Source organism: Leopardus geoffroyi, chromosome E3 (genome assembly GCF_018350155.1).
Source record: "Leopardus geoffroyi isolate Oge1 chromosome E3, O.geoffroyi_Oge1_pat1.0, whole genome shotgun sequence".
NCBI lineage: Eukaryota > Metazoa > Chordata > Mammalia > Carnivora > Felidae > Leopardus > Leopardus geoffroyi.
This window is the reverse complement of record NC_059340.1, coordinates 23,648,964-23,661,494: the sequence shown is the minus strand read 5'-3', so window position 1 is coordinate 23,661,494 and position 12,531 is coordinate 23,648,964. Positions and strand designations below refer to the sequence as shown.

Here is a 12,531-nt window from a genome sequence, read left to right as displayed (position 1 = left end):
AAGTATAGCCTAAGGAAATTATACCCCAACTTGCAAATAGAAGAAAGCCCTTCACCACCACCACCACACGCATAAATGAGAACAACAGCAAAAGGAAAATAAAAAGTGGCTTATAAAAAAGAATTCATAGCAGAATTCTGGCAATAACCTAAACATCCAGCAATACAAGACTTGCCAAACCTATTAAGGGACATCAGCATTACAGCAATTTAAAATAACAAGTATATGGTTAATACCAAAATAAATTCCAGATGAATTAGAGTTAAAAAAAAAAAAAAAGTATACAGAAGCTAGAAATAAGGAAAAATGGAATCTTCATTAAGCTATTAAAGGGAAGAAAACTTTTTAACCTTAAATACCAAAAAGAAATCACAAGAGGAAAAACAGGTTTCACTCCATAGCCATTTCAAACTTTGGTATGACAAAATAAAAATAAGAGAAGTCTGAATTTGAGACAATAAATGGCCTCACTGTCCAGCTCCTTGGCAGAAAGAAGGCTGGGGAGACCTGTTCTCAAGTGATAAGGGTCCCTAATGAGATGAGGGAGTACCACTCAACTGCACAGAAATCAAGCTCTGTGTTCAAAGAGCAGGCCCAGTTACTACCAGCTGCATGACTGGGGCAGTTATTCAACTCCCCAAGTCTTCCCTCATTTGTAAAACGGGGAAGGCAGCAAGTAGCCTCATAGGCCTCAAATAACTTATTTATAAAGATTAGAGCAAAGGCTAACACATACTTAGTAAAGTACAGTGTTCCAACAGAGCCACTCTCTGGTTAGGACACAATCACCTCGGACCTCATCAAATTCACTTAAAAACAAAATTTAGTATTAACCATTAACAACTGGGGTGTGAAAGGGGATTTGAGGAAATTTTCAGTTGAACATTAACTGGGCTCTTGCTCTGCATTAGGAACTATACTAACCTGCTGGGTACAGAAAGATAAAACAAAGCATAGCCCCAAGTGCAGAGAATTTCACAGCATGGTGCAGGCAGAGGAGAAAAAAAGATCATTTCCATGCAACATGCTGGTGTCAGAGATTAGCAGAAGCTTTGACTGGAACAAGGAAGAGGAGTAAGTCAGCAGCCTGATGTGGAGGAGGTAAGGAAAGGGTTTCAGGAAAAGGTGATGACTGAGTATTTTTTTACTGTAATGCAATTAAAAGTAGAAAACAAATTGAACAAACAAAAGCACACACATGAAAAAGCACCTGGAAAATAAAGCTCCTAGGTCAAAAAAATTAAAACTTGAATAACAGACTACCTAGAAACTAATAATGTAAATATGGGTGGGTATACCAGAGAAAACTGAATCCTAACTGGCAGTGGAGAAAGCTGATCAACCCAACATACAGAATTACCAAAAGGTTCAGAAACTAGAGGCACCCATGGAAGTAGGTGTGAAGGAAAAGAACTAAAATAAGGACTTTCAAGAATGGCACCAAGATCATTCAAAGCGGAAAGAATGGTCTCTTGAGGCACCTGGTGGCTCAGCCCGTTAAGCTGGTGTCAGAGATTAGCAGAAGCTTTGACTGGAACAAAGCTTGATCTCAACTTGAGATCAAGTTGAGACTTGATCTCAACTCAGGTCTTGATCTCAGGGTCACATGAATTCAAGCCCCACATTTGGCTTCACGTGGGGCATGGAGCCTACTTAAAAAAAGAAAAAAAGAATGATCTCTCCAACAAATGTTGGTGTTTACCTACAAAAGAATGCAGCTGGACTCCCACCTCAAACCATACACAAAAATTAATTCAAACGGAGCAAAGACCTAAATGTAAAAGCTAAAACTATAAAAACTCCCAGAAGTAAACACAGGAGTAAACTTCATGGTCCTGGATTTAAGGATGAAATCTTAGGGATGACACCCAAAGCATAAGCAATAAAAGAAGAAAAAAATTAGATCTCATCAAAACTAAGAACTTCTGTTCATCAAAAGACACTAGCAAGAGAGTGAAAAGACAATTTATAGAATGGGAGAAAATATTTGCAAGTCACATATCTGACAAGGGTCTAGAATCTAGCATGTATCTCTTACAATACAACAACAACACCAACAACAGCACAATTTAAAAATGGGGCAAGAACTTGAATAGACATTTCTCTAAAGACGATAAACAAATGGCCAACAAGCACATGAAAAGATGATCGACTTCATGTATCATGACACACCACTTCATACCCACTAGGATGGCTATAATCAAAAAGATGGAAAATAATAAATGTTGACAAGAATGTGGAGAAATTGTAACCCTCATATATTGGTTCAGCTGTTGCAGAAAACAGTCCAACAATTCCCCGGAAAGTTAAGCATAGAATTACCACGACCCAGTGTTTCCACTCTTAGGGGGATGTATGTGTGTGCGTCCCCCAAAAGAACTATAACCAGGTATTCAAACAAATATTTGTATGTGAACAGTCACAGCAGCACTATTTCATAATGTGGAAACAACCCAAATGTCCATCAACAGATGGAAAACAAAATATTCTATATACAAAAAAAAATTTTTTTTAAAGTGGGGGGGTACCTGGGTGGCTCAGTCGGTTGAGCATCTGACTTCGGCTCAGGTCATGATCTCTTGGTCTGTGAGTTTGAGCCCCGCGTCAGGCTCTGTACTGACAGCTTAGAGCCTGGAGCCTGCTTCAGATTCTGTGTCTCTCTCTCTCTCTCTCTCTCTCTCTGCCCCTCCCCTGCTCATGCTATCTCTCTTACTCAAAGATAAACATAAAAAAAAAATTTTTTTTAATGTTCTACATACATATAATGGAATTAAAAAAATTTTTAATGTTTTATATACATATAATATTTAGCCATGAAATGGACTGAAGGACCGATAAATGCTACAACATGGATGAACCTTGAAACATGCTAAGTAAAAGAAACAAGTCACAAAAGGCCACAAATTATGATTCTATTCACATGAAAGTCTAGACTAGGGAAATCTACAGAGACAGAGAGTAGAATAGTGGTCACTCAGGACTGGGTAGGATGGGTAGGTTGCAGGGAGGTGTGTGTAGGGGAGACAAAATAGGAGCTGAGAAAGGAGCTGGAGAAATGAATTCTCAACAGAGCAAACAGTGGGAAAGTATAAAAGTACACGGCATGTTTGAGAAAGAGAGTGACCTGGGTAGGGTACATGGGGAAGGAGACAGAATATAGTAGAGAGGCTGGAAAGAGAGGCAAGAACTCATCATGAGGGGCCAGGCATCCTTCCAAGGTGTTCAGATGTAATGTTAGATAAAGGGGAAATCCTAGCAAATCAATAAAAAGCATGTAACATGATCAGAAATGTAAGTCGGAATCAGTCTGGTGGCACCATGGAGAAATAATTGAACAGAAGAAAGCCTAGGGATAAAGGTATTACTAGAGAAGTTACTAGAAAAAGCCCGGTTGACACTGGTCTGAGCTGTATCAGTGGCAAGAGAATGAGGAGGAAAACTGCATAGTGTTTACTTAGTTCTATGTGAATTTTGAGAGGTCAAAATTTGAAGAAGTGCTTGGATCCACCTTGGGTGAAAGTGGTGGCACCATGATTCCACAGAAGAAACGCAGGAGGATCGGGTCTAAGAAATGCTGAGTGTTAAGACACCAACAGGACTTCTAAGCAGAGATTCCAGTGGACAGGCAGAAGTCAGGGAATGGAACCAGAAGGAAAGAGAGGGTGAGCAGGGGGGTTCAGTTCTAAAAATCATGGCAGTAGAAGAGATACTGATGAGACTGGATGGAGCGACGGGTTCTCAAACCGTGGTGTGCATCAGAATTGCCTGTGAAAAACAAGTTTGCTGGGCCCCACCCCCAGAGCTGCTCATTCAGTAGGTCCGGGGTGGGGTCTAGGAATCTATAGTTCTCACCAGTTCCCAGGTGCCTCTCATGCTTTAATAACCACTGGAGTCGAGAAAAAGGACAGAAGCCCCAGAACCATGAAAAAGACCAGGAACAAAGTTCGAGTTGCCTAGCAACTTTCAAAATAGCCCCCAAATCCTGGAAGCACTATAGAGAGACACGCTGAGTTCCAAATCACAGACGAAACCACAGTAAAAGGAGGCACTGTCAAAGCTGTACTCTCTTGCTGCCTATGGATGCAAATTTCTTAAGAGCAAGGTATCAAGAAAACATTTTACAGCAAAGAGTTAGAATTTAGAAAGCATCAGAGCCGGGAACAAAATGCCAAAAAAACAACAAAAAAAAGATGGCAGCTATGGCATAATACACCTTCCCAAATGCTGTCATAAGATACTTAAGAATCACTTCAGGAAGGATTTAGTCAGTTCTGAGCCTCCAATTGTGAAGAGGAAAGGTTAGAAAAGAAATAGTGAGAACTGCCTTCTTCCAGAGAAACATGTTACCATAAAATTTATGCCATCCTAAAAACAAGCATTGTGTGTATTTTTACCACAGTTTAAAAAAATTATGCCATCACATAATAGACATCTCAAAAGGGTATACAGTTGTGAAACCTGCAAACTCCTGTGGAAACAGATGCTCATTTACCTCTTTGACTGAGAATTCCTTCAGGCCTAAATATTTCTGGAGTCTCAAAGGCAAAAATGCAGTCGCTTTCATGGACTGTTTCCAGGTCGTCTGTGTCACAAAAGGAACGATGGAACCCATCGTAGTACATTTCCGTTAACACAATCTAAAAATGGGAAAAATGTAAACAGTTGGACAACTGGAAAGTCAATACGAATTGATCTCCCAATTCTACCATGAACTTCTGCAGCCTGTCAGGATTTGTGGTGATGTGAGAGGGCTCTGAGACATGTCACAGAGCCCACACTATCTGCCTTCAGTAAGGAAATCTAAGAAGCACAGTATCTTCTGTAAATGTGTAACAAACAATATACTCTGATTTCAGAACGCTATGGCACTGAATCCAGAGTTCCTCTAAGTTTCCGTGAAGAAACCCAGGAAATTATAAAAACAAATCCTCCTGTTTCACAAGGGGAAGACACTGAAGACAGGTGGGAAACTTGCCAGAGTACCCGACCGTTAAGTCTCGCAGTGAAGACCGAGTCCACATCTGATTCTGAGACTTTCTCCTACCTCGTTAACTTTTTTCATTTCAAGTTAAGAAATGCCATATAACCATGGACTGTGTATTAGAAAAAAAAAGAAATCAACTCAAATGTCCAACAATAGGAGCTAGTTAAATGTATTATAGTCCTACTGTAATTATAAAGCTATTACAAAGAATGATCGGAGTAAATAAGAAACAACATAAAGAGTAATGTGTGTAAGCAATTCCATTTTTATAAAATAATAAATGTAATATATATATAGAAAAAAATAAGAGTGAATATACAACACAGTATTAAAGTTAGTAAGTCTTAGTTCTAAGGTACTTATTAGGACGAGATACTTCTAAGTTATGCTTCTGAAATGGTTGAATATTTCACAATGAAACAAAAAAGCAAAAGATGAGGGGAAAAAAAACAATGCAAACATTTAGATGCTCATTACATGCTCAGTAGCACCGTCTAGCGAAAAAGCACTGGATGGGGCCTGAAGAGGTTCCAGTCCTAGCCTGCCACCAACCAGCCCTATGACCTTGAACAAGTCACATGGTTTCTCTGGGCCTCCTTCAAATGAGGGGGTGGAAAATGGACCCCTAAAATCCCCTCTACTAATGCAAACATACCACAAGTCTGTGAGGTGAAACAGGCTGGTGGCATATTCCACAAACAGTCCAAGAAAAATATCCCTGGCACATTTTTCTTCTAATGATTTTAATGACCACATTGTTTTTCTGCAGGTGAACATACAAGTATAATTTGCTTTCTCCAGCAAGCTAAGGTCAAAAACAAACTTGTAATTACATCACCCATTTAAACCACATGCAAAAAGAGCCAGATGCCACTGGAGGCTTTACAGATACAACCAGATTTACCCTGGAAACACATCTAAGCCTGCCTCCCTCCCTCATTCTGTCTTTCCCCTCATTCTGAAGGGGAAAAAAAGAATCAACAAGGACTTCACAGTAAGGAAGAATATGAACATTTTATCAACATGCCAGTACTTGGCCTATGAAAATATGAGATACTTACTACATTAGGGCCCCACTGCTGGTTGTATTTGTTTTACTGTGGTAACTTCCCAAATGAAGCCACATGAGGCCAAAGTACAACATACCTTTAGTAATCAAGTGATTACACAGCAGCTTCCAGAAGCTATCTAGGGAGAAGTTATTCTACCACAGAATCATCTTTCTTAGTAAATCTAAAATAGGAAATGTTTTTCCAAATAAAGTCATAATAGTGAATTGAGTAAAAACTGTATGCAAAAATGTCAAGTCACAAACAGGCCAGAGTATCTGGGGTCAATTTAAATATAACTACTTATCAAAAATGTACCCAAAAAAAGAAGGCAGAGGGAGCACAATGTTCCTTTCTCTCATCTAAACAAAGGACGAGACACTGGCCCAGCTTTAAGCAGAAAGTGAACCATACTGAACATCTATATGTACTATACCAGCAAGAAGATATCCACTCTTGCCACCACAATGGAAAGGGGTTTTCAAGAACCACCAGTCAAGTTTTCTAAGCCTCTCTGACCTTCAACAACCACAGCAATGCTCTTCCTATTGCCTGCATAAGCTTCCCTAAGAATGGTTTAAGAGAGACTGTATAATTATACTTTATAAACAAAGCTAAAAGAAGGTCCTGGCGTAAGGTCACAACTTTCCTTCTAAAAATGTATGTACGATTAAATGAAGCACAAAAAGTTTTGATGTACATTTTCCTCCTTTGGGTCTTAATTTTTTTTTCCCCTCAACACACACACACAACTGGTTTTACATTTCTATCTAACCATGCTTGGCAGAGGATTGTTAAAAAATTCCAGGAGAACAGAAAGCAACACTTTTATGACTCATGTGTAATCGGCCTTAGCACACTTATTACCTGATCAGTAGGGATCTTTGTTTCCATAGACACTGCTTCCCGAAGCCTGGCGACAGTCCCAGACAGAGGCACGGCAACACCAATCCTCATGCAGTGAGAACACTTCCCCTGATACACTACGGTAACATAGAGAGGCCTGTACAGATCAAAGCCAGATCTTCTTATTAGTCACTTATTTCAACTTAAATATAGAAGCAAAATGAAGAAACAAACACAGAACTGAAAGGGAAAAATCTCATTTGGACTTCAGTAGGACCAGAAAACAATAATCAACACATCTTTGGAAAAGGCAGTTGAACAAAATATATCAACACTTGATCCTGTGCTTTGTATGTTCTTCACAACAGCATAATTCCCAGAAATTATGAAAAACTGTTCAAATAAAGCAACTAATTAAAAGTGCAATAGAAAGTCTCTAGAAAATCTAGAAGGCACTCAACAACTCTCCTCCTCCCCCACACTATCAATGGATGAGCAACTGAACAGACTACAACCACAGGGACTAAAACGACTTGTTGGCCCCATGTACCTGTTCACCCTGTAAACTCAGACAGAGATTTATAAATTTCTGTAGGGTTTTAACAATGCCTGTATTCAATTTATCACTAATCCCGTTTTTTTTTCTAAATAAGTAAGAACACCTAACAGGAGCTGGACAGGAATGAACAGTCTTAATTTTATTAAATCTGTTCTTCTTACCTTGTGTGGGGTAGAGGAATTGGCAAAGAAATGCAGAGGAAAGGGTCAAAAGTGTTGCTCTGCTTCTGACAATGAGGACATGTCAAAGAAGATCTTCAAAAACAAAAATGAAAGACACACACAGTAAGAGCATCTACAGCTGTGTTGAGCAGACCATATAAGAGACAATTTGATATGCTCATACCTGTACTGGGCTTGAAAAAGTTCTTGTACAAAAGTGCTACAGACAGGAAAAGATGGTCCCTCGGGCATCATATCAGTCTCTGACGGTGGCTAAAAAAAGGGAAAGTACAATTTCACAGATTAGAAGTACCAACTCTTGATTGAAGGTGAACCTGAAACAGTCACAAATGGCCTTCACTTCCTTTACAAGCTGTGCAGAGGTGCCAGTGAAAAGCATGTGCTAAAGGCACTGGAACGCAGCTGCCAGGACGGGGGTCACAAGGACTCCTCTCCCCACGGGCTCTCCCACACACCGTGCCTGTGCCGGTCTCTCCACCCCACCCAGCAGCTGGGCAGTCCTTTCGCAGGGTGCTTCAATCTCCAACTCTCAAGGTCTCCCTGCAGCCTCTTGCAGGAAATAACCCCAACCACTGTGCCCTCAAGCTACAGCCCCTGCCGACTGCACCACTCGCTTTGGTGCCCAGTCCCTCTACTGCATATACTTAGTTAGCCTTTTCACATACATCCACCTGACAAAGAGTCACTGAACACCTGCTGCCACGTGCAGAGAGCCCTGCAAGGCCATTAGGACACAAAGATAAATAAGACACAGTGCCTGACCTTGAGTATGTCTCAATCTGGTGGGAGAGCCAGCCACAAGCACATGGTCATATGTTAGTACAGAGTGTGCAGGCACAGAAGAACCCTGAATCAGAATATCTTGACGCCTTACCAGAACCACAGGCTGAAATTTTGAGGCACAGAGCAGAATTAACAAAAACTTTAAAGGTGGCAAGAGAAAAGCAACTCTTTGGTCTTAATTATTTCTAGTATATAAATCAGTTTTCCATCATATTAAGGCTGCATCATAAAAATTGAGAATGTATCACTGTGTCCTAATAAGAATGTTATTCTAGAGGTTCAGTTTCTACACCCAAACCCAACCGAAACAGCAAAGACATCCATCCATTTCCTTTTCACCTATGTATTCATCTCAGTGATCTATAAGGGTATGTGTGTCATTGGAAAAGAAAGCAAATTTCTGCTTTAAAAACAGCTTAGTGAACTGGAATCACTTGGCTGTAGTCTAAAGCTAGTCATACATGCAATTATGTCCCCTCTCATTAGACTCTAAGTTCCTTAGAGACGGCATCTCTCGTATCTTATGCTGCCAGCATAGCAATAAACGTGGGGAAAATCCTCTAAGTATCCCTGAATTTTATACTCACCTGGAGCTTAGTCTATTTCACCACATTAACTAAATGCAAACTGCAACAACTCCTCAGTGGAGGTTACCCTGCTCACTGCTCCCTGGCTGCCCCAGCAGGGTGCGCACCCTCACCTTCAGAGGAGGCTGGCCGCTCTGCTTCACAGCATGATTGAGGTCCTCATGAACTCGGTCCAAAAGCCACAGCAGAAACTCCTGGGCATCATGCTGGGAATTTCCCCGATATTGCAGTGCGTTCTTTGACACAATACTCTACACAGATAAATAAATCAGCATGAATAGTCGTGAATTCATGGCTTTAAAGATGAACTATTTATAATCCCAAAGAAGGATGCAAGATCTCAAGGGTGTTACAGAGTACTTTCTAGAAAGACAGCAATATAAAAACAGATGCTTAATGTAAAAACCCCACCCCCAGAAACATGTACAGAAAACTTAAATGCACCTACCCAACAATCCTACTTTGAGAAATAGATCTAAAGGAAACCATGAAAACAGCATGCCAAGACTTCTAAGAAAATATTTATTCGTCAGGCTTTATAATAGCAAAAAAATGGTAATAACTTGAACATTTAAAAACAAGAACTGGTTAAATAAGTAACAGAGCATTGAATCATAAACCAAAGGATAAAATAAACACATCTACAAAATATAAATGACTGAGTGAATAAATAAGTAAGGGGACTGGATAAATCTTCTTTATAGATTTCCAAATAATTAATGTCAGTACTTCCCCCTCCAGGAGTTGGACCTTAACCTCCTACCTTGAGTAGTGACTTGCTTCCACTAGAATATGGAAAGAGGCGGGGGTGGGGGCACGGGGGCTGGTGAAAGGTTCTTGGTGAACTGGTTAATTAAGATCATGGCTCTGGAGCAAAGAACCTGGGTTCAAATTTCTGCCCCACCACTTGTATTTGTGAAGCCTGGATCTACTCTCTTCCAAAGTAAAAGGGAGAATAATGGTTTAGTGTGATGGTTAGTGAGAATGCATGCACGATATTTTGTGTGTGAGGTAATAAGCACTCAACTTTCAGCTCTGAGTATGGGATTTGGAAGTATGGTGGAAGAAGGGGACACAACCGCACAAAGGGAGGGCAGTTAGAAGACAAATGAGCTGATGAGGCAAGAAATAATGAGGGTCCAAGCTAAGGCAGTGAGAACAGAAATGTGAAGGCAGACTTGAGAGATTTAGGAATTTAGGCAGTAGACTCCATAGGATTTGTGACCTAATGAATGGGGAGAGTGAGAAAGGAGGCATTAATGTCACCAAGGTGTCTTCTCTGAATATGGGCAACCAATGGTACCCTTCATCAGGATAAAATGAAAAAGAAGTCTGGGGAAGAGGACTGCATTTAAAGTTCTGTGGAACCTCCAAGTAGAAGTACCTGGTAAACAACTGAAAACTACAGATCTGGGGCCTGGTGAAAGAGTGTGTGCTAAGGACAAAAATTTGGAAGTCAACAGATGGGTGGTAGTTGAAATCATGAGTACAGCTGAGACTGCCCAGACATAGTCATGAGAGATCAAGCCAGAAGACAGAATAATCCAGAGGACACTATATTTGGGGGCCCTCAAAGGAGACCAAGAGAAGGCCACCAAAGATATGGCAAGAAAATCAGGAGAATAGTCACAAGAGTCAAGAGAAAAGGGTTATGAAGGAGAGACTGATCAATAGCGTTAAGAGTGATAGAGTAGGACAAAGAACTGAAACTGTCTACCGAATTTTCCAATTAAGATGATTATGGGCGGGGTGGGGGGCGGTGCCTGGTTGGCTCAGTTGGTGGAGAGTGCAACCCTTGATCTCGGGGTTGTGGGTTTGAGTCCCACACTGGGTGTGGAGATTACTTAAAAATAAACTATTTTAAAAAAGAAAAGAAAACAAGGGACAGACTTACAACTTGATAATGAGGAAGAACCATCACACCCTGATGATCAATTAGATGTGAATGGTAACAAAATGATGATTTACAAAGATTCAAACTAAAGGAGGAAAAAATCAAAGGGACATGAATGAGAGGGAATACTGAGGTGTCAATTGGCAAAATTTACTAACTGGCCAAAGGCAGCAAAGGAGAAGAAGAACCCTAACAATAAACAAGGTTTCAGTGACTAGAAAGATGCCACTTGAATGCTATCTCGGAAAAAGGTATACAAAAGGAGAAATGGGTGTGGGGAGTCTTTACTATACTACAACGCTTCCCCCATGGTCAGATGCCACCTGAATCATCAAATTCAGCATTTCCTTTCTTGGTCTTCACCTTCCTCAATCTTCCCATAGCATTTTATACCTGACACCTTACCTCATCTTGAAATAGTCTGGCTTGTGGCCTTATGCACTCATTTAGGAGAACCAAAGCTGGAGCCACTGGTTTGTACAGTGGGAGAATGTGAGCTACAGAAGAGAAGATTTCACAGTAAAGAAAAATAGGCCAAAAACAAACAAGCTAACAAACAAAAAACATTAGCACCAGCAGCACTGTTGATGGTGTGGCCAACTCGGGATGGAAGAGAAACAAGTGACTGGTGATACTATTATTAAGGGATACAAAGAAGAAATGATGGACAACACCAAGGTTTTTAGTTTCTAGTCTAGGTAGACAATGAGATCAGGAACAGAGGAAGAGATGGGGGACAGCAGAGCTTCATATATGGTGAATCTGAGGTACCTAAATGATCGCCAGTGAGGTGAAGTCTGGTGTTCAGGAAAGAGAACTGAGCTGCCAAGTTAAATCGGAGAGGCACTCACCTTCCGTATGAACATGGAGGCAAAAAAAGCAGAAAACGAGGCAACTAGGATCTTGAAGAATGCTAGCACAGAAGGGACAAGTCACAATACAGAAGCCAAGGAAGATAAGAGTGGCCAGGAGAACCAGAGACGGAGGCAGTGATGTAAACTACCGCAGGCAAGCCAAGCAGGGCACTGACGTGGTCCCTGGGAAGGGCAAGTTAAGAGGCTGACTGCAATTTCAGTGATGCAGAATACCGACCAGAGAGGGTGGGAGGGAAGAAAAGGTAAGGAAACTGAATGACTGCAAGAAGACCACCCTTCATATGCAAGAGGCTCGGTTATAAAAGGGAAGAGGAAAGATGCTCTGCCCGTTGGGAGGCTTACAGGGCAGAGGGACTTACGCACTGAGAGAAGGAGCTAACAGAAGGGAGACACAGCAGAAAGAGGATTCTCCAGTGAGAGCCGAAGGTGGGATTCAGAAAAGAAGTAGAGAAGCGCTTTAACAGGAGGCGGAGGGGAGGAGGTAAGGATGGTTACGGATTCAGAAGTTATAGACAGGAAAGCAGGGAACCTTTGTTTCTGTTTGTTCTGTGTTGTTCCTTTTTGGAAGAAGCAAAGGACAACTGCCAAGAGGAAGTCTCAGGTGTGGCAAGGTTAATGACAAATGTCACGGCATGTTGCTGGGCACACAAACTGCCTGAAGCATAGCAAGTGTCTGGCCCGGGAACCCTCTCCCGTATTTACCTCCAGTGGGGGTGAGGGATTTCTCAGCATATGCACGATCCTAAGAAACAAATGAACTGAAATCAGGCTC

At 41.1% G+C, this 12,531-nt stretch overlaps 1 protein-coding gene across 5 annotated transcripts in view; it reads right to left on the bottom strand.

Moving 5' to 3' along the window:
• Nucleotides 1-12,531, bottom strand: part of USP31 (ubiquitin specific peptidase 31) — a 69,171-nt gene that overhangs the window by 33,364 nt on the left and 23,276 nt on the right. For 4 of the 5 annotated variants that reach the window (XM_045461869.1, XM_045461872.1, XM_045461871.1 and 1 more), the window contains exons 2-7: nt 9,104-9,241; nt 7,784-7,872; nt 7,600-7,692; nt 6,901-7,036; nt 5,640-5,747; nt 4,493-4,637 (exon numbers count right to left, since the gene is read on the bottom strand). In XM_045461869.1, coding sequence (XP_045317825.1) covers nt 4,493-4,637; nt 5,640-5,747; nt 6,901-7,036; nt 7,600-7,692; nt 7,784-7,872; nt 9,104-9,241 — 709 coding nt within the window. The remainder of the gene's footprint in view (nt 1-4,492; nt 4,638-5,639; nt 5,748-6,900; nt 7,037-7,599; nt 7,693-7,783; nt 7,873-9,103; nt 9,242-12,531) is intronic. The other variant, XM_045461870.1, reaches the window with a different exon arrangement.